Consider the following 23085-nt stretch of genomic DNA (forward strand, 5'->3'; position numbering starts at 1 on the left):
TGTCAACAAAGGGGAAAATAGAAATGCACCCTAGTTGGAAAAAGAATGATGCATGCTTCATATTTCAAATCCCCACCTGCCAACATTCAAGTACCAACCATACACAGAACGTTTTCTAAACATTTCTGTCATAGTAGCAGTCTTTCCAGAGGCACAGTGCAGTCCACAGGACCTTCCAAGTACTCAGAATACATCAAAATAAGATAAAACTAAATCCGTCAAATTTAAGTTTCTGTAATTTGGCACTAAGTTCACATTTCTGTGTAAATGTTGCTGATCCTTTGTTTGTGTATGTATGTTTGTTTCGCAGTTTATTTGGACTTTCAGCTTCCCTATTGTGCATTGAGTAGATTGTTATACTGTGTTCTCTAAATATGCTAATATGGGCAGTAAACAAGAATTATGGGTCAGTGTTTAAAGAGGATTGTGTGATATTGGGCTAATCAGCTTATGTCAGAGACCTAAATTATATATTTTAGCAAATAACAGACTGCCCTGAATACAGGGAATGCTACATTCCACAGCTTTCATGAGGCAGAGACAGCATAATAGTGTGAAGGCAATCAGAAACACTGACTGAGTTACATGACAAGGGAATAGAGCAAGCGCTTCCGTATCTAGTTCCCAGAGTATATTTGTAATTTTATGAGGGAATCTTTAGGATTGGAGCAATTCATCCAATGCTGTTCACAGACAGTGCTTTTCCACAGTTTGCATAAAGAGCAAATATTACAGGTGGAATATGAAAAATTCCCAGATAGTTGTTACATTCAACACATAGAATCCCCAGTATACCAGCTCTACTTTTAATACAATTACCCTTCTGAAAAAATTAGATTAACTAACAGAAATGGATAAAAAGTCAATGTTTTAGGTTACTAAATTTCTTTTATGGAAAAAAAATATAAATAATAAAGTTGAAGGGTATCATCTATAAACCCAGTCCACCTTCATCAGGTGCCTTGCATGGTAGTGCCCTATCACCTTACCATACACATCTTATTAATAAAAGAGTTGAGTTTGAATTGAGCAAATGTTGGCACATCTGACAGCCGCTGCTCTCTGGTATAATTTGTATCATTTGTTTAATTGTTCTTTATTTTCTATGGAACTGAAAACTGACTAATTTGACTATATTAATTTAATGTTGGATTACCTAATGTTACTCGATTATTGGCTTATTTCTTCTTTTATTCGGGACTTTTTTCTGCCTGTGTGGAGCTCCAGATACTGATACAGAGTAAGTGTTGGCATCATGGTACATCTTTATGGATCATTTTTGCCTGGATTGCTTTTACTTCCAACTTCGCCGTTTCAATATATGCCAGTCACAGGACCTTCCAAGCACTCAACAGAGTACTCCTCAGCTGAACTATTCCAATTGCGGCTTTGCTCAGCTGAGCCACCACCAACACTGCAACTCCAAAGCAATGCGTACCACCGCCATCCTAAATACATCCATTAGGAAACTGTTTGAACATTTAAATATGATGACATCAATTAAATACACTCATTCTGGTCCTTAAACTCATGCCCATTTAGGAAGTTGGTGGACTATTGACCATAGTATACTAGCCGATCTACCAAGGTTGACCAACTCTGGGTCCAGAAAGAACAGGTTAACCATCGGACTACTTAACATCTGTTCTCACTCCAAATAAGGGTCCTTTAATCTGTGCTCTTCTGGAGGATCATAAATTTGATTTCTTTTGTTTGGTTTAGACCTGGCAGCAACCTAATGATTTTATGCAACTTAATCAGTGTTGCCTGCCAGGATTTCTTTACATCTCACAATCCCATCCCTTTCAGGAATCATGTCTGATAGTAACAAAACAGCTTTGTTTTCCATTATTAACAGAATTCTTGCACTTCCTGATAAAACACCATCTCTTATGTGCTGCACTGCTACATGTTTTGACCCTTTTTTAAAACCAAAATTGATAATATTCATTAACAGCTACCGTCTTCAATACATACACCATACAATTCTTATTTAAACATTTCAACTGAGCTTCCTTTTACTTATTGATCTAATTTTGAATTACCCACAGAAACTGAAATTTTTCATCTTATTTATATATGTAGATCTGCCAGTTGTCAACTTAATCCCATGCCTACTTGATTGGTAAAAGCCTGCTTGCCTTCACTTTCTTCACTTATAACTGATACTAAGTTATAACTGATACTTATAACTTCTCTAAGATCTGGTTTTGTCTCTTTATCATTTAAATCATCTATAATAACTCCAACTTTAAATATACCTGGTGCTGATCTTAATAACAATAATTGTCGTCCTATATCAAATCTACCATTCATTTCAAGAGTTTGATATGTTTCAATCTGGCCTTTGTCGAAAACACAGTCTGGAAACATATTGGTAAAGGTCACTAATAACTTATGCTTGCTTGCTTATGCTGGATTTTTAAAAACCCTTGTCCTACTCAATCTGAGTGCAGCCTTTGATACTGCATCACATAGTATTATGCTGAATCAGTGAGCCACCATCAACATTACTGATACCCCTCCTTATTTGGTTTACTTCATACCTGTCTAATCATATTCAGTTTGTTTAAAAAATTCTCGATCACAATCCCTCCCAATAATAAGTGGTGTTCCCCAGGGATTGGTGCTTGGCTTCTTACTATTTTTTAATATATCTACTGCCTTTAGGTGGCATTTTAAAAAAAGAATTGGAATTCATTTTCGTTGCTATGCAGACAATACTCGGCTCTATATATCTATAAAGCCTAACTCCATCCTTCCTTCCTTCTTCCTGCCTCAAACACTTTCTACTTAAAATAAAACCTTGGTTTTCTTCGAATTTTCTCAAACTCAAAAGCAGTAAGACAAAGGTTCTCCTCATTGGCTCCAGGTCTACTTTATCAAAATCTAGTAGTTTTTCACTTAAAAACTGATGGTACCTCAGTCTCTCCCTCCCCTCAGTTTAAGAGTATGGGGGTTATCTTTGATAGTACTCGTTTGAACCCCATATCAGTAATGTTATATGGTCATCTTCTTTTTATCTCTGTGGCACTGCACACCCGAGACCAGTGATTACTGCAATTCTCTTTTCTCTGGTCTCCAGCACAAGCTTCTCCGTAAACTGAAGGCTTGATCAGAACTCAACTGCCCACATTATAACACAGACCTCTTCCATATTACTCCATTACTCCGTCTCTTAAACAGCTTCATTGGCTTCCTGCAAAATTTAACATTGATTTTACAATTCCTTTACTTACCTTCAACGTACTCCATAACATTCATCCATTATACCTCTCTGACCTCATACATGTTTATACCCCCAACCGCACTCTTAGGGCCTCCATATTTGGTCTCCTCCTCACCAACCACCCCACCCCCCAAAACACATGATCACCATGGGTTGTCTGAAACTCACTACCACTACCAATATTTGGGACACAGATTCCCTACCTATTTTCAAATCCGGTCTTAAGACTCACTTATTTAGATTAGATACAGTACACTACATGACCTTAGGCTGTATTCTTATTTCATTTTTTTATTTTCATTCCCATAGATATATGTATCTATTTATACTAATAAAAGGCAACGCCCTCACTGACTCACTCACTCACTCATCACTAATTCTCCAACTTCCCGTGTAGGTAGAAGGCTGAAATTTGGCAGGCTCATTCCTTACAGCTTACTTACAAAAGTTGGCCAGGTTTCATTTCGAAATTCTACGCGTAATGGTCATAACTGGATCGCATTGTTCTCCATATACTGTAATGGGCGTTAGCTCGATGGCCGTGGGGGTCAGAGCTGCGTGTGACATCATCACGCCTCCCACGTAATCACGTGAACTGACTATGACCGCAGTACGTAGAAAAGAAGGAAGGGCTCCCAAAGAGCGCTGAAGAAAAACACTAAATACTTTATTCGCGAGATACAAGTTTAATAAGAAGACACGAGGTATAAATGAGATTTTGGATAACTTTGTAACGGAGTTAAAATTGCTGTAGCAAGAAACTTTTAAGTGCCGGGTCTTAGCTAACATTAAATAAAGCCGTGGACATCGCAACATCACACAAGAGAGCAGCTCACGTGAACTGACTGAATGCAGTATGAGTGATCGACCTGTTCAAAAAACGCATTACACAATTGACAAGGTAGGAAAAGAATATGCTCCGAGTTGAGCTCCACAGCTAACGCGGTCTTGCGGAAGCAACTTCGTCACGCTGCCACCAAATACAGAAAAATCCACAAGTTAATACACCGCTGTCTCTATAGAGTTTCTCCAAACTCAATGTATTCCTCGCATCCCCTTTATACCCTTTGATCTCCCATTTCAATTCAGATGCCTCCAATTTCCAGTAAGGCTCTGCTTCACGATGACAAGTAATAAGTCTCAGGGACAGACCCTACAAAAGGATACCATTGATTTCAGGCAAGATTGCTTTTCTCCTGGACAACTATACTTTGCATTCTCAAGAGTGAGCTTGCGCAGCTTCATCATATTACAACCAGAGTGCTGAACTGACAACGTGATATATAAAGAGAACTATAATAATCGTAATAAACGAACAATAAAACAGCGGAGAACCCGTGGATTAAATAAAAAGGCAGCTTCCTTGGCAAAGCAAGGAAAATAGGATGGCTTTATATGTCGTTCGTTTATAAAACAGCGGAGAAGCTGTGTAAAGGCTGCTTCACAAAAAACCAGCGGAGCGTCTTATATGAGCAGGCAGTCAGCTAAAGAAGGAAATCAATAAATATCTATAATCATAATAAATGAACAAAAAATAGCGTACAAGCCGCGGATTAAATAAAGGAAATGGGTACCTGAACAGTAAAGTGTCTCGAATAGCTACACAATAACTATAAAAATCGTAATAAACGAACAATAAAACAGTACAGAACCGCGAATAATAAGTGTCAGGGACACACCCTACAAAAGGTTGCCATTGATTTGAGGCAACATTGCTTTCCTCCTGGACAAAACTATACATTGCATTCTCAACAGTAATCTCAGTGCACAGCTTGGTCATATTACAACCGGACTGCTGAACTGACAACGTGGTATACAAAGAGATCCTTAACAGATGTATATGTATGTATGTGTTCACTTCACCAGAAGACACACAGACACTGGACGCACACAAGGATGTGTATGTGTAGATAAGTGTATATATATATACAGTGTATATATACAGTGTATATATATATATATATATATATATATATATATATATATATATATATATATATATATATATATACACACACACACACACACATATATATACATATATATATATGACAGCAACACTCATAACAGTGACAAAACAATTACATTGACAATCATGTTACGTTATTTTTAAAATGTTTCCTTTTCTTTTTCATAACTTCATTAACACACTACTTCTCCGCTGCGACGCACGGGTATTTTGCTAGTGTGTATACAACGGAATGTGGAGCAACGTTGTGCCATTAAACGGCAAGTGTGACGTTTGAAAAGTTAAAACAGGCCTATGGGGAACATTCTTTATCCCGAGCTCAAGTTTTTCGCTGGCACAAATCATTTTTGGAAGGCAGAAAACACGTTGAAGATGAACACCATTCAGGGATGACTTCAACTTCGAAAACCAATGAAAACATCGAACGTGTGAACACTCTTGTGAGATCAGACCGTCATTTAACATTAAGAATGTTGAGTGAACAATTAAATTTGAACAGATTTACCGTTCATCAAATTTTGACTGAACATTTGCACATGCGAAAAGTCTGTGCCAAAATGGTGCCGAAAAACATCACAATTGATCAGAAGGACAATCGAAAAAACGCATTCATGTGATTCCCCAGCCCGCTTATTCACCTGACCTCAGTCCGTGTGACTTTTTCCTTTTTCCTAAACTGAAAAATGTCCTCAAAGGACGTCATTTCGGGACTTTAGAAAACATCCAAAAGAGTGTAATGGACATGCTGAAGACCATACCGGTTGATGACTTCCAGTGCTGCTACCAACAGTGGGAACAACATCTCCATCGGTGTGTAGCTGCCCAAGGGAACTACTTTGAAGGGGATAACATTGACGTTTGAAAAAAATAAAAACTTTGGTAAATAAAAAATCAGTCTCATTACTTTTCTGCCACACCAATATATAAAAATAATTAACCAAGTCGCCCGACCATGGGATATGCACGACAGAGCCCCGCCCACCCACTCTAGCCCTCCTCCCGCGTCCACCCTTGCTCTCAAGGACTTATCCCTACCGACGAAGTAACTTTCACCAGCGTTGACTCCATCGTCACAGACGATCTTGCAGATCAACTTTCATTCCCCGAAGAATTTCTTAACAGTCTTACTCCCACTGGCATGCCTCCGCATAAACTCAAAATTAAAATTGGTTCAGTCGTCATGCTTCTCAGAAACCTCATGCCAGCAAAAGGTCTCTGTAATGGCAGTAGACTTTCTGTTACCAGCATTCACCGCAATGTACTGGAGTGTAAAACTATCGCAGCTGCTACCTCACAAACTGTCCTTATTCCCCGGATTTCCCTGACCCCATCAGATTCAAATTTGCCTTTTACACACAGACAATTTCCTGTTAGATTGGCCTTTGCAATGACAATTAATAAGGCACAGGGCCAAACTTTCAAAAAGATATACCTGCATCTGCCAAAACCAGTTTTCAGTCACAGACAATTGTATGTTGCTCTCTCCAGAGTTCCATCTTTTCATTCACTCACAGTCGTATCCTCAAACCCACCCCATTTGGACAACTGTGTCTTTCAGGAAGTGTTCACCCACCAATAAATAACTATGCGGCATATACTACGCCACGGGTTGGCTAGTATGTGTATGTTTACCTGCATGTTTTGCTATTGTTGGTTTCATGATTTTATTGTTTGTACGGTGTCCTTAGGTGTTTAGCAAGGTGCTTTGAAATAAAATGTATTATTATTATTATTACGTTGCAGTAGCATACAGTGAGCAGAATGAGGACATCCACTTCATTATCCTCCATCAAGTTGACAACATTTTTAACAATTACAATATTCTTAAAAGTTTGTATTAAAAAACTATGCAATTTGAAACTTTTCTGAAAACAGCACAGCAGGAGATGCCACTTTCTTTAAAATGTACACACACACAAATACACACTAGCAAAGAAAGCAGGATAATTAACTTTACAGTATGTGGCTCGCTGGATTATGTTATTGAGATCAACTCTACCCTCCTCAACATACTCAGTTTACTGAAATTCGAAATCTTTTCTTATCCTTGCAGTCTGTCTGTTGTATTCTGGGCATACAGGCCATCATTTTCTTTTTTTCACTAAATTCATTGTATTTATTTTCAGAGATTTTTAAAACAATACTTTATGTTCAAATCCAATTTCTGCCTTGCGTTTAATGTTGCTGGATAGGATATGGTGAATTAGGCAAATACGATCATGAATGGATGGATGGAAACCAGGCAAGTGATCATTTCTGCAAGTCTGGAATGTGACAAGACCATGATGTCAATTGAGTGCTAGGATTTGTAGCAATTTTAAATCATCTTTGACTAATTTCTAATAACAAATGTATTTAATGTATTATTAAAAATCGGTACAAAGTTAAGTGTCAGACGTCAGCTCAGGTCCATGGCTGCATAAACTGTTTAATCTGTACCATTAATAAATACATTTCCAAGTGTGTGCTATAATGCATATACATTTGATTATTACAGATAAATAATTATATTGCATAATAGTAAGTACTGTAGTATTCATAGTGTAATGCAACTGAACAGCTTTGTTCACAAAGAAGAATGTTTGCTCATTCCAACCCTGTCTGTAGGAGGAACACTGACCACCACCACTTCATTGATTCAACTCAAATGACTACATTTTACAGAAAACTCTAGATAAGTTATAACATTAAGTAAATTAACAGGGGTCACTGGATTAAGAAAAGTTGGCCTTATGTCATATAACTAGTCTGCTAAAATACTTCATAATTATCAGTTCAGTGTGACAGGTTAATAGTAATTCAAACATATTATGGGTGATTTCTGTTTGATTTGGGTTTCAAAGCCACCGCTACATGCCATTCAGTCCCTGTATTAGCGGAGACACATCAGTACTCACATATTAGACTAGTTATATTCACACATAAAATAACGTTTACCTGGTAATGACATCAACATTTGTTCAATCATTTTTAATCTCAAATCTTTATAATTAAAAAAGAAAAACACAGTAAAGCATTGAAAAAAGAAAAAGATAAACGCCTTTTCCTGTTAGCGAGAACAAAACCAATCAACCTGTTTTTTTAATTAATAATGCCCTCCATAATTTACCTGAACAGCTTTCTAAGTAAAAATGGCAACCTACCCTAAAAAATAAATGAATATATTAGTGAGTCTTCTAATAATGTAAAGAGGATATTAATTCTTAATAGTCAGGAGAAACATGAATAGAGTAACCTGTTCTGTGCAATGTGTTTCAAACCACGTCATGAATGGAGAGACCCCAGGCTTATGACAGACAATTCAGAACTTTTTTTTCCTCCCCATTTTCTTTCTTTATATTTATTCTGGTGCATGTTCAGACTAAGCTGTGTTAAGATATTTATTTGTATACCTATCTATGTATTTATTTAAAGTAAACTTCTGTAAAAAGCTAAATTTCACCCTGGGGACAAAGTACTATCTAATTTTATGTTTTCCTGATAGCAAATTCAGCTATATACCAAGCTGTATATTACAGTAAAGAATAAACAGAATTAAAAAAAAATGCATACAGTTAAAACATGTTCATCAACTGAAAACAAACTATATATAGAACAAATTTTAAATTAAATATAAAATGGTTTCCATTTTCTTTAAGAGCTAATAAAAATAATGCAGTACTAACAGTTTGCCTTCTATAGGGGTTCCAGGTTTTTCACAGCAACAAAAAAAAAAATAACATAAAATAAAAGCACCACATTAAATACAAAGTGAGTGATTGGCTTTGCTTTGTTTAAGAAGCCATATCATTTATTAAAATCTTATTAAAAAATTTTCAATTGCAAACAAAATTTGTAAAGTTTGTGTTCAGAGGATACTTTTATTTTACCTGTGTCTGGGTAAATATCTGGGCTTTGTGACACTCTTCTAGGCTTGGTGCAAAGGCAGCCATCACATGCTCCTCTGTTCCAATCATCTGGACAATTTCTTGGTCACTCTCCACCCCCATGGCCTGAAATGGATAGTAGAAACGTTAGTATTTGTTCAGTGACATTTGCGTATGCTAATAGACTATTGTGCGACTGTATTTTCTGGCACTAAAGCAAGTGCTTTAATTAGAGTCTGCACCATCTGGCTTTGACATCATCTCAAAAACAGGAGGACACTGAAATAATTTTTAGATGCACAAGAAAAAAAAAAATCAGCATCTTTTCCATTAGATAAAGATAAGCTTTATTTTTTAGTCAATTGTCAGCTTTAAAATCTTTTGTCAAGTATATTTCAAAAGGGTCCAAAATAGTTAAATATTTTCAAGTACAAATCCAAAGCTATTATGAAACATATTGGAAGCATAGCACAATACAATAAATTACCCCTTTAAAATTACTTAAATACTGAAGATAACATAATATGGTTTCACAACAGCATGTTTAAATAAAGTTAATAAGAATCATGTACAAATCATATAACAAAGTTCAATGTAGGATGAATACAAGAAGCTGGTCAAATAATACTTCCCTGATGTTTAAAACAACAATGAATGTGCAAGGATTTGTGGGAAATCTCACAAAGCTAAGAAAAGCACCCAATACAGACTGAGGTAATATAAGAAATGCATGTATTTTATTATAATAATATATACACACATATTGTGGCAGACGGCCGGGACACCCCTTCAGTATATGTTCTAGGGGAGCAGCCATGGACTGTGCAATATCTCCCCCAGGACGCTAGATGGCCGCCCCCCTGGGTTGGAGTGGTGCCTCGGTTTCCCGCAGGGCTCCATGAGAATTGGAGTTGAGTGCAGCCCTGTTGGGTCCTGCAGGCGCCACCAGGGGGTGCTGCAGCTGGGACTCCTGAGCCCTAATGGGCAGTGTATTAACCACACATGGAAGTGCAGCCAGAACTTGGCAGTCAACCACCTGGAGCACTTCTGGGTGGACTATAAAAGGGGCCAGCAGACACCATTCCAAGAGCCTGAGTTGGGAGGAGGACTATGCGTGCCGGGAGGAGTGGTGGTTAAAGTGGAAGAGTGTTTGTGTTTTGTGTGGTGTTTTGGGACTGTGTTGTGCCAGTGGGACATGGGGAAAGATGTGCCCCACAGGTGAAGAAAAATAAAAGTTAACTTTTTTTTTATACGTGCCTCCAGTGTGAGTCTGTGTTGGGTCATCTGCCTATATAGTGCCTTTGTTACAATATATATACTTTGAAATTTATGTCACACAAATAATCCACTCTTAAACCTGGAGGATATGCGACAGTACCTCCATGTTCCTTGATATGTGCACTTGTATTCACTAATATAAAAATATTATGTAACACTGAATGCAAGCCATCATCGCTATTAAAGACCTTGTAAATAAGAAAATGGAAAGGATGCCTGGGTCTGAGGGCTGGAAGAAAAGCCATTTAACATCTTTATAAGAAAGGAAGAAAACAGAATTCAGTAAAGTAGAGCTACAAGTTCAAACTTCGTAGTTCTCGCTATGATTCTTTCAGCTAAGTATGTATTTAATTTAGTATAGTGTAACAAGCAGAAGATACAGAGGAACATGCAATGTCATGCAGCAGCAAAACTGTTTACAGCTTAACTTTAAAATTGCCTTTACTTTTTCTTTTACCCTCAGCAGAATTAACAACCACCATAAAGAACGCCTAGGTATGTGGAACTGTAGAGGCGATTTTCACTTGTTCATTGTCTAATTTCAACAAAGCAGTTAATGGCACAGTTCATGTAGTTCCAATTGATTAATTTGTTAAATATAACCAAATGTCACTACCACACAAATGAAAGTTAATGCAATACAATATTTCCAAATTAAACTTCCAATAACATATAAAGATGGAAAAAGAAGACATCCACCACACAAACCCTGAGAGAAAAAATATTTAACTGTTTTATTGTTGAGATGAATCAGGAGTGCCGGTATCAGACTTCAGCTATAAAGAAAACAATTTGGTAAGTTTGGTGCAAGTCCTCAAGACTGCGCGTCGCTGGGACCAAAAGCAGTCTCAAATTTTTTGTAATAAAAAAAAAAATACACAATAGTTTACTTTTTTTTAAGATAAGCTTCTCATAATAATTTTTATGAGAGCACTTTTACCTTCTTAGTGCAAGCAACCGACCTTTACTTTATACAGAGCTGGAGCACAAACAGATTAATGGACTTACTTAAAGTAACACAGTGAGTCAGAGGAAGCACTGCCCATCTTCTCACTAACACAATAACACAGATTACATTCAGCCAATTATTCAGCAGAAATGTGTCAAGAAATGCTGCTTTGACTCCTTTATACCAACAGCAATACATCTGCATGATGCCTCACTGTGACTGTGACAACCAAGTCGGATCTTGTCTTTCTTTTGAGATTTCTTGCTTTATAGTCATTCCATCGTGTGTTAAGACCAATATGAGTATGTGTATCTTTCCTCTTACGCATGGAAGTGTGTGCGTCTGTCTGGCCCAGAAGTGAGAAGTGGAGTCAGGGTAAGGGCTCCACCTCCGAAGAAACAGAAAACTCGCTTAGCCACTAATAACGCAAGCAGGGCCAGCACGTCAGTAAAGTGAAACTTCAGAAGAAAGACAAAGTCACTTAGCCACCAACAACGGCAAACCGGTATCCCTTTTACTTTAATTCCCGCCTCGAATACACAAGCGAGGCAAGCACGTCGGCAAAACGAAATCTCAGAAGAAAGACAAAGTCGCTTTGCCACTAACATCAGCACAATGGTATCCCTTTTACTTTTCCTCCTACCGCTAATGCACAAGCAATGCAAGCATGTCAACAAAGTGAATCCTCCTAAGAGAGAGATGCCCAGAGTAGTTCCTTTCAATTACCTGACATCTCTACATTTCAGTTTTTTTTCCTAACGATTTCAATAGTTTCTAGGACCCTTGGCTTTTTACACAATGGGCTTACACGGCTAATGTATATAGATTTATTAATAATAATTCTTTGCATTTTTATAGAGCGCTTTTCTCATTACTCAAAGCGCTCAGCAATTGCAGGTTAAGGGCCTTGCTCAAGGGCACAACAGAGCAGAATCCCTTTTGGCATTTACAGGATTCGAACAAATCCCTAGCCTCAGACCCACCACTCTGCCACTTATTTACTTATTTACCTATTTACAGTGCATCCGGAAAGTATTCACAGCGCATCACTTTTTCCACATTTTGTTATGTTACAGCCTTATTTCAAAATGGATTAAATTCATTTTTTTCCTCAGAATTCTACACACAACACCCCATAATGACAACGTGAAAAAAGTTACCTTGAGGTTTTTGCAAATTTATTAAAAATAAAAAAATTGAGAAAGCACATGTACATAAGTATTCACAGCCTTTGCCATGAAGCTCAAAATTGAGCTCAGGTGCATCCTGTTTCCCCTGATCATCCTTGAGATGTTTCTGCAGCTTAATTGGAGGCCACCTGTGGTAAATTCAGTTGATTGGACATGATTTGGAAAGGAACACACCTGTCTATATAAGGTCCCACAGTTGACAGTTCATGTCAGATCACAAACCAAGCATGAAGTCAAAGGAACTGTCTGTAGACCTCCGAGACAGTATTGTCTCGAGGCACAAACCTGGGGAAGGTTACAGAAAAAATTTCTGCTGCTTTGAAGGTCCCAATGAGCACAGTGGCCTCCATCATCCGTAAGTGGAAGAAGTTCGAAACCACCAGGACTGTTCCTAGAGCTGGCCGGCCATCTAAACTGAGTGATCGGGGGAGAAGGGCCTTAGTCAGGGAGGTGACCAAGAACCCGATGGTCACTCTGTCAGAGCTCCAGAGGTCCTCTGTGGAGAGAGGAGAACCTTCCAGAAGGACAACCATCTCTGCAGCAATCCACCAATCAGGCCTGTATGGTAGAATGGCCAGACGGAAACCACTCCTAAGTAAAAGGCACATGGCAGCCAGACTGGAGTTTGCCAAAAGGCACCTGAAGGACTCTCAGACCATGAGAAACAAAATTCTCTGGTCTGATGAGACAAAGATTGAACTCTTTGGTGTGAATGACCGGTGTCACGTTTTGAGGAAACCAGGCACCGCTCATCACCAGGCCAATACCATCCCTACAGTGAAGCATGGTGGTGGCAGCATCATGCTGTGCGGCTGTTTTTCAGAGGCAGGAACTGGGAGACTAGCGAGGATAAAGGGAAAGATGACTGCAGCAATGTACAGAGACATCCTGGATGAAAACCTGCTCCAGAGCGCTCTTGACCTCAGACTGGGCGACGGTTCATCTTTCAGCAGGACAACGACCCTAAGCACACAGCCAAGATATCAAAGGAGTGGCTTCAGGACAACTTTGTGAATGTCCTTGAGTGGCCCAGTCAGAGCCCAGACTTAAATCCGATTGAACATCGGAGAGATCTTTAAATGGCTGTGCACCGACGGTTCCCATTAAACCTGAAAGAGCTTGAGAGGTTCTGCAAAGAGGAATGGGCGAAACTGGCTAAGGATGGGTGTGCCAAGCTTGTGGCATCATATTCAAAAAGACTTGAGGCTGTAATTGCTGCCAAAGGTGCATCGACAAAGTATTGAGCAAAGGCTGTGAATACTTATGTACGTGTGATTTCTCAGTTTTTTTTTTTTTATTTTTAATAAATTTGCAAAAACCTCAAGTAAACTTTTTTCACGTTGTCATTAAGGGGTGTTGTGTGTAGAATTCGGAGGAAAAAAAATTAATTTAATTCATTTTGCAATAAGGCTGTAACATAACAAAATGTGGAAAAAAAGTGATGTGCTGTAAATACTTTCTGGATGCACTGTATGCATTTCTATATTTAAAGAGCTTCTGTATGAAGCCAAATCTCCCCGTGGGGACAAATAAAGTTCTGTCTATCTATGCCTTAACCACAAATCCACATAGCTAAAGAAATTTTGATTTTGTGACAATTTATACTTTATATTTAAGGATACATTTTCTAATGTACTGTATAGCTTTCTGCAAGATATTATCTCAACTAGAAAAGTTTACATTAGTTTCATGAGTTCTCACTACCTCGGGGGTTGTTTAAGTCTTATTTATGGATTCATTTACATTGGGGTCTTCAAGTTCAGAAGAGTGACAGTGGCAGGAGTTATTTGTTCCAACCCATTTACTTTTAACTTGAAGACAAATACTGAGGCTGTAGTAATTATTGCTTGAGAAATAATTGTGCTTCTTCATTTTAGTTGACTTGCTTATTTAGAATCCCAATTAACAATGAGATACAAATGACAAAGGAACTTCAGTTCACCATCTAACTTGGACTCACTGAGATTTGTGGGCATGCTCATCATAAACTGTACTAATAGAATATTTCTAAAGAAATGAAAGAGAAAAAGAGAGCCACTGAGGATAATTATTGTGCTCCTATTCACAACTCATCTCAGAAAATTCTACAACCCATTCTACAACAAATCTCTAATTTGACTTTTCTAGTAAAATTGCAGAAAAAGTAGATTTTTGACAATTAAATGACTACTTGACTAAACATTCTGATTTGGATAAGTATCAGTAAGGTTTTACACCAAATCACTGGAAACTGATTTGGTTAAAGCACTTGGTAACTTGTGAGTTTATGGTGATGCAAATATCAGCTATTGTTCTATCAGATCTGAGTGTAGCATGTGATATCATTGATCACAGCATTCTTCTTAAACATCTTGGCCATTGGACGGCTTAGCTGGCAGTGTCTTAAGTTGGTTAGTTTTCATATAACACGAAGATAATACTTTGTCAGTTGTGGTGTCTATATGTCAAAGATGAATGATATTGGGCATGATGTGCCATATGAATATTTAAGTCCTTTATTAGGCCGGGGATATACTTAATTCTATGCAAGATGTGAGCTTGAGAACCCTGATCCTACGCACGTAGTGTACTGACTATACTTACAAACATACTTTTATGCAAATCTGGAGGATTCCACCAGGTGGCAGTGCAAGAAATCATAATGGTGAGGAAAAAACGACTGGTTTCACTGTGTTGTAAGTTGAGAGAAGAAAGTTAAAAATGTTAAATGTTAAAAATAAAATTGCATTCTGATACTTTTGTGAAGGTGCGAAAAAAAAGGCCAGCAACAGTGACACAGAAGATGGCATGTTAGACCTTTAAACTTGTATCATAAACAAGATATTGAAGAAAAGCACAATGAAGATATTCATATGTCAGCATTTAACTTGCATGCACTTTTATCCTGTTGGAGCTGCAAGTCTGGCTTCACATGGTGATACTAAACAATAGTGCTGATGTCACATACCAAAACCTGAACACACACGTCACCCATGTCTTTGTTTTTACTGCAACTCATACAAGCATCATGTTAATTTCTGACAGTATGCTCAGAGGTCATACACGTTCTGAGCATGAAGTATAAACAGGGCCATTACTCTCATTGTATCAAACCCCTTTAGGTCTAATCATTTTAAAACGTAACGCAAATTACCACAACTATGCAGATGAAAACATTATTAATTTACCATTAGTGCCCAATTACAACCTGAGGCTCTAAATTCTTTAATTTTGTAAATTACTAGTATTAGAAAATGGTAAGTAATAATTTCCTTAAAATAATCAAGGAGAAAAATACATTTTAATCATTGGCAACAGAAAAGTGGGAAAAAACTTCAAATTAGATGGTAATCATATTATTAAGACTTTGTACTTTCACTTTAGAAACATAGTATAACTCGGCTGCAGTTTGTTTAAAATGCAGCAATAAGAATATTAACAAAAAAATCTAAACTTATCTGGTTTAACATAATTACAATGCTTATCTGTGTCATTTAGGATTGTTTATAAAATAATTTTAACTGTATACAAAGATCTGAATAATCTAACACCTTCTTATATTTTGGTATGCCTGCCCATACATTCTTAATTGTAATCTTACATTTTTTAACACTGGCCTCCTCAGTATTCAGAGTAAACAAAAAAGAAATGGCATGGTATCATCTTGGTTTTATGCATCAAAAATCAGGAATACTTTACTGTTAAAGATATGCCAGACCATTAAAATTAAACATCTTTGTTATTATCTTAATTTATATGTTGTATTCACAGTGGGGACTGGGATGATTGTCTCTTACCATTAAATCAAATTTTATTTGCTGTTTTAGGAACTGCTCACCTGTTAACTGTTTTTCTTTGTGGTACTAAATGCCACTGCCACCTGGCGATAGTACATTGCAGCCATTCCTCAATGCTGGGAAGATGAAGACAGTTTAACAAGAGTATCCTCATAATGGTGACACATTTAAACTGAATACCTACTGCAGAAAATAGATGTTGCCAGACAGATCACAATAAACTTACATTCATGACAGTTCTCTGGGAACTTAGAATAGCTATATTTAAATTTGGTCAGATTAAAATATTAAAAGGATGGTAAAGAAGAACAGGCCATCCAGTTCATCAAGCTAATCCATCCTTTTCACCTAGATCCCCAAAATAACATCAAATCCAGATTTGAAGGTCTGTAAAGTTCAACTCTTTACCACACCACTTTGTAACTTATTCCATATGTCTATGGGTCTTTGCAGGAAGAAAAACTTTCTAACATCTGTGCAACATCTACCTTTAACAAGTTTTCAACTGTGTCCCCACATCCTTCATTTGAATCTTTTTTAAAGTAACAGTTGGGATCCACTGTACTAATTCCCTTCATAATATTAAGCACTTTGATAACCTCACTTCATAATCTCATACCTCTCTGTCTCAGAATCACTCTAGCCACTCTCCTCAGGACTTTCTCTAAAACTGCTATTTTTTATAACATGGTGACAAAAACTGTAAACAGTACTTCAGGTGAGGCCTCACTAGTGCATTACAGTCTTTCCAGGACGTTGCGATGTTGCAATTGCAGCTATTAACGCCGATTCAACCTATACCCGCAAATTTTGCGCGGCCTTGCAATTCTGTCCAATCGCCGCAATTTTTCCTTAAATTTTAACTATCACCATAACCCCCCCTCCAGATTCACTTCCTTGAAGCCGATCCTGCAAGATGAGGACATGTGCAATGCAGAAAGATCACATTTGCCATCAAATATTACCGTTAAAGTCCATGAGAATCAATTTCATGAAGTATTACACGAAAGTGGTGGTAAACTGTTTTGCACCATGTGCGATATTGTGGTAAAACACAGACAAAAGTCATCACTTGACAGGCACTTTTCTACCGGAAAAACATGCCTGGAGAATGGCTGAAAAGAGAGGACTACAGATATGACAAGTGACCATAACAGAAGCTGTTGCATCCAGATTGGTTTCAAGTGTTGAAAGAAACAAGGTGAGTTCGATTAAAATGCATGTTTAAGGAAATGTTACAGAATCTCAATTAAAAGTTACAGAAGTGTGCTTGTCAGTCTGCATCTCAAATGGTGTGTGGATGTGTGAGAGCAAGTATGAGAGAAATGAATAAGTTTACAAATAAAAATATTAAATGAAACGATTAAACGTACTGTACATGCTTTGTTTAATGTTTTAAAGTTGGATATGTGAGTGTATGTGTCTTCTATCACTGATGAAGAGGAGAGAGCATACACAAATAAGCTCACATAATATCTTATTAGTGTGGGTAACAGTGAGTTGGGTAACCTATTTTAACCAGTTTTACTGCATTTGATCTGTACTAAATATTTGGTTTTTTACTTATTAAGATATGTGAAGACTGGGTTTCCTCATGCACTGCAGTCAACATTCAACTCTCTCAAAGTGACCACTCCGCAATGTGAAGATTCCTCAGGGAAAATGTAATCAACAGATGAGCCATTCCTAAATTTCACCAGCTTCAAGAGAAATACTAGATACAAATACAAGAAAGAAAAGGAAGCACTCAAGACACATCTTGCTCAAAAGCCTGTTGCTGCCTTATTCAATCTTTAATTCATTCCCACTTGTTTCAGCAAGACGAAGACATACATATCTCACATCACTGATGTGGCCAACTGCTGTGACACAAGACACTGCCACACAGACAAGATGGCTTTACTCTCTTACATAGGGATCAAACTGCTAAAAGTAAAGGAAGTGGCAAGTATTTTATGGTGAATGTGCAGTGCACAACTTCTAAAACTGGGTCTAAAAACTCTTTTACCTAATCTCTAAAATATTTTTAGATCAAGGATTACATGTTTTATCTTCCAAGTAAGTTCAAGTATATTTCTGGTAGCTGTTTGTATTCCTCTGCAAGCTAATAAAAACAATATTTTAAACACTATTACAGAATCCCTGAGGGAATACTTATTGTTTTTGAGGAATTTAACAAAGCAAATTTAAGGAATGTTGACCCTAAACATCAATGGCAAGACATCTATCTCACAATGGGTGCTAATATTCTAGATCACTGCTGAATCTCAATACTGCCTGATACCAACCACCTGTCAGTACTCTTGCTGCTAGCTTACAAACAGAGGCTTGGAAGCTGGGACATGTTTAATAGGATCCTTCAAAAAAAAAAAAAAAAAAATTAAGAATATTTTCTAATAAGAAACTATGGACTTGGAACTTCAAAATTGTACTTAAGTTACACAGCCACGCATTTTAAAACGGTGATATGAAAACATTTACAAATGCTAATAAAAAGAAAAGTCACTTTAAAAACAGCATGGGAGTTAACTAAAGTTTAAGTACAGCAGCTGTAATAACTAGCGTAAACTTTGGCAGGGCTTAGAAATTCTTATAGACCATATAGTAAACACTAGTTAATTACATTAAGTTACATTAATTACATTAAGTGGACTGTAATAGTAATAATAATTAATAGTAATAACATTACTAATTACATTGAGGAGTCACTTTCAATTGAACTGGTTAAAATTAGATTGAAGATGCATTTCCATTCTCTAGCTTTCCACGACCTTCAGTGATACTTATGGTTCCCTCCTTTTAGTCATTTGTTTCAATTTATTGCTGGTAATATTGTGTTTTATTATATTTTATTTATTTTATTGTATGTTTTAATGTAAATCACTTTGGCTAATGTATTACTGATGTTGTTTTAAATGTGCTCTGTAAGTAAATTGACATTTATACAGTTGTCAATGAACTTAAGCCTTTGACGACTGCATTTATCATGATAACAATCACCCAACCATTCAATTGCCCGCATCACTACGTGATTTATCCTTTCTGTATATGACATAAGGAAGACTTTAAAATGAATTCATGACCAAAAGGCTTCCAGTCTAGATGGAGTTTTAAGCTGGGTTTTAAAAACCATGAGCAACCGTTTAGTTGAAGTTTTTTAACTTCCAGTATTCTGCCAAGATAATTTTTGGTCCTGACTTGCTTGAAAAGGACAATTATTTTTGTGCCTATGAAAACAAAAGTGAACTTTTTCATCTGAATGAGTGCAGAAAAGAGGCACTCACTCCAATCATGAAGTTCCACTTTGCAAGTTTAGTGTTGGGACAAATAATATTTCAGACAGCCACAATGACCTCCAGTCTGCATACTGTCAATCCATAGAGGATGTCATATCCCTTGCATTCCATACCATCCTGGTACATCAGAATAATAAAACTGTCATTCCATTGCCTTGTTTATAGAATACAAATCAGCATTCATCACTGTTGTACCAGCAAAAGTTAACCATCAAACACCTCAACTGAGAACTTAGCTCAACTGCCTAAAACTGGATTTTGGATTTCCAAACCAACAGACCTCAGTATGAACAGACTGTCAGCACCGCATAGTCTACACAGACCCTCAACACAGGAACTTCACAGGGTATTACATTAACTCACCTCTTGTACTCCTTGTTTACCTATGACTGTGTAGTCAAACACAGATATAACTTCATCATTAAATCTGCTAATGACAGCAACCTACGTAGGCCTTCTCTACTACAATGACAGGTTAGCTTACAGAGAAGACATTTATATAATGATTCAATGGTGTCACAAAAAAAATCCCACTGTTATTGTTTTGGTTATTGTCATGACGTCTCACCGGTGTCTCTACTTCCTCAAGAAAAGCTCCCATTTTTCCACCTGCTTACACTACCTTCTACTTGCACACAGTATAAACTATAAGTATTAGCTGCATCAATCACAATCATAAAGGCCTATGGTGGGTGATAAAAGCATGACAGAATATTACCAGTACTGTGCTTCCTTCTGAACAGCACACATGTAACATTTGGTGCCTTTGTAAAGCAAAACAGCCTTATTCAAATACTCAGCCATTCTGTACATTTTTTTTCTCCCTCTTTCCTCCCAGCAAACAGTACAGGGCCACTGCAATTCAGAATAAACACTATATGTGTACACACACACACACACACAAAATACACAAATACATACATCAGGGTACATTTGTAACTATCATTCCATATGTCAGTTGTGGTTAACCAAGGTGTTTTTGCATGCTCCACAAGATCCAAGGAGGCTAAAATTATTTCCCCCCAACAACTTATTAGGCTCCTTGCACTCCTCATGAGTTTGATGTATTGGTTTAAGCTCTCAGTCTGAAAAAGACATAACACTTTGTGCAAGCAACCCATCCATTTATGGAAAAAAATTCTATAAACACTTCAGATTTATATAATTTACACATGGGTAGTAACCTGGACAACTTCAGATTTTGCTCAGAAAGAAGAATTTAACTATGAGACAGTCATGATCTTTAATGTACAGAATCATCTTGACTGTACAGAAGACCAGATCCACCCAAAAAAGTTGCTTCATCTACAAGGTGATATCACTTCAGCAAGTTTGGTAATAGGCATCCATTATCATTACCATATACTAACTTGTTTTTCAGACATTCAAACCTTTTGAAATAAAATTTTTATTTATGGTACTTCTGCACGACAGCATTTCACACCTTTAACTGTTGGATATCTTTTGAAAACTGCTTAAAGTAAAACATGTTCTAAGCAGATGTAGTGTGTTCTTTAGTGTATAAGACATATTTCTCAAAAATTAAGGGAGCACTTAATCACCACAGTCTAACACCAAGTCAATTAAGCTTCAAGATTCGATGTGTGATTTAAGTGTTTCCTTAATTGTTTTGAGTAGTGTATTTATCGTAAGATGATAGTAACTACTAGCAAGATTCTTTTTCCAGATTAAATATGACACAATTCTATGTGGTTCTCCAGACATTTCCAGTACTAATAGAGAAAACGCTGGGGCTATGCTGCTTGAGAAGTACAGGCAGTTCCCGGGTTACGTATAAGATAGGGACTGTAGGTTTGTACTTAAGTTGAATTTGTATGTAAGTCGGAACAGGTACATTATTTTAATAAATGCTATTGTTGACCAACTTTAACCAAGTGCTCTGCCAACGAATGATGGAGTTTCACCTCTCTCTGACCGTTTTATTATTTCTACTTTATTTTCAATGGTGATGGTTTTTCTCTTCTTTACTGTATCACCAGCACTTGCATCAGATTTGTGTTTCAGAGACATTCTTGAAGGGTGAAGACAAAAGGTTAAGATGAGCTTTTCTGCACAGCACTGTACACGCTATCACAGCTGGAAGGCACCCGTCATCAACACGTATGTATGAGACAACTTCCTGCTATGTGCTTGCTATTGAGAATGAATGGAGGCGGCGAGGGGCGGTTTACCACCCAGCAACCACACAGTCACCTCCACTACAATATGCTGCCTGCAGTGTCCGCCCACCGAGAACGAACACGGTGCGGCCAAAGACGGGTAAGAGAATTGCCCACCACCGCCCCCATTCAACAGGCAGCCACCCGAGGCACACTATAATGCTGCCCCATTCACCCTCAATGGCCTCCGTTTAGCCACAACCGGGTCACCGCTTGCAGCATTAACAGCTGCCCACTGAGAACAAACGGGGCAGCCATATGTGTTGGGCGGGCAGTGAAACGCTCCCCTCCGCTCCATCCAGCCTGCGTCCAGTCAGGAGCAGTAGCTGCGGCGGCATAGTTGGCGGGTAGTAAACCGCCCCATCAAGCCTCCGTTCTGAACACGAGCGATAGCTGTGGCCCTGGTGACTATTGACCACGGTTCACAGCTTGCTGCCGGAAACCGCCCGAGGGACACTACACTGCGCAAACAGCGAAATCACCTCTCTCCAGCCTTCATCCAGCCACCGCTTGCAGCGTCCTCAGGCAGAAGATGACGGAGCTGCAGTTACTGAGGCGGACGCGTCGCAGCTGCGGCCCCGTTCCTAACTCATAGGTCAGCTGTCCGTAGCCTGGGGACTACCTGTACATTTTTTACTTACGACCTGCTTTAATTTTAAGAAATGTGCTATTAATAGCTATACAGTTATACTTAAGAGGCCTGCTCAGTGTCATGCAGAAAAAAGGTACAGATTAACCACAGTTTTTGCAATTAGCTTGCCATTTTGTGTGTGCACTTATTCAGTATTCAGAAAGGCAATTCCGGATTGAAATTTACACTTAAACAAAATTTAGTCAGACTTGTGTTTTTTTTTCCTTACAGCTTGTAATAATTACATCTCTTGTTATTTCTATCATGTTTTATTCTTGTCAAAAAAGACAATTTAATGAAAAACAAACTTATCCTAACTTTCAGGTTCAATAGTCAGAATTATATTACATTCTTACATAAATTGTAATACAGACAGGTTAAATGACTTACTGAAGTTTACGGTGAATTGAAGTTAGGATTGAAGAGGGAACCTTGGGGTCAACTTCCTGGAATGTTAAAACTTGTTCTCAAAGCTTTCAATAAGTACAAACTAATTTCAGATGCTATTACAAGGCAGAGACAATCACTCCAGATCAACTCAGAATCAAAAGAAAGCATTCCAGGTTTAACACCAAAAAATGTGTTCCTCTTTCCATCATGTAAGTTTGAAGTAGTACTGAACATTTTTTTGATTAGCAACACTTAAGAGTGCTGACAGGAAAACTTATACAGAAAAAATCAGTATTTATTAGTTAATCATTACAGAACTTTGCATTTGTGA

General features: G+C 37.6%; 1 protein-coding gene across 1 annotated transcript in view; it reads right to left on the reverse strand.

Moving 5' to 3' along the window:
• Window positions 1–23085, reverse strand: part of polr3b (polymerase (RNA) III (DNA directed) polypeptide B) — a 256221-nt gene that overhangs the window by 195622 nt on the left and 37514 nt on the right. The window contains exon 10 of the mRNA XM_039761636.1: window positions 9068–9190. Coding sequence (XP_039617570.1) covers window positions 9068–9190 — 123 coding nt within the window. The remainder of the gene's footprint in view (window positions 1–9067; window positions 9191–23085) is intronic.

Source organism: Polypterus senegalus, chromosome 8 (genome assembly GCF_016835505.1).
Source record: "Polypterus senegalus isolate Bchr_013 chromosome 8, ASM1683550v1, whole genome shotgun sequence".
NCBI classification, from domain to species: domain Eukaryota; kingdom Metazoa; phylum Chordata; class Cladistia; order Polypteriformes; family Polypteridae; genus Polypterus; species Polypterus senegalus.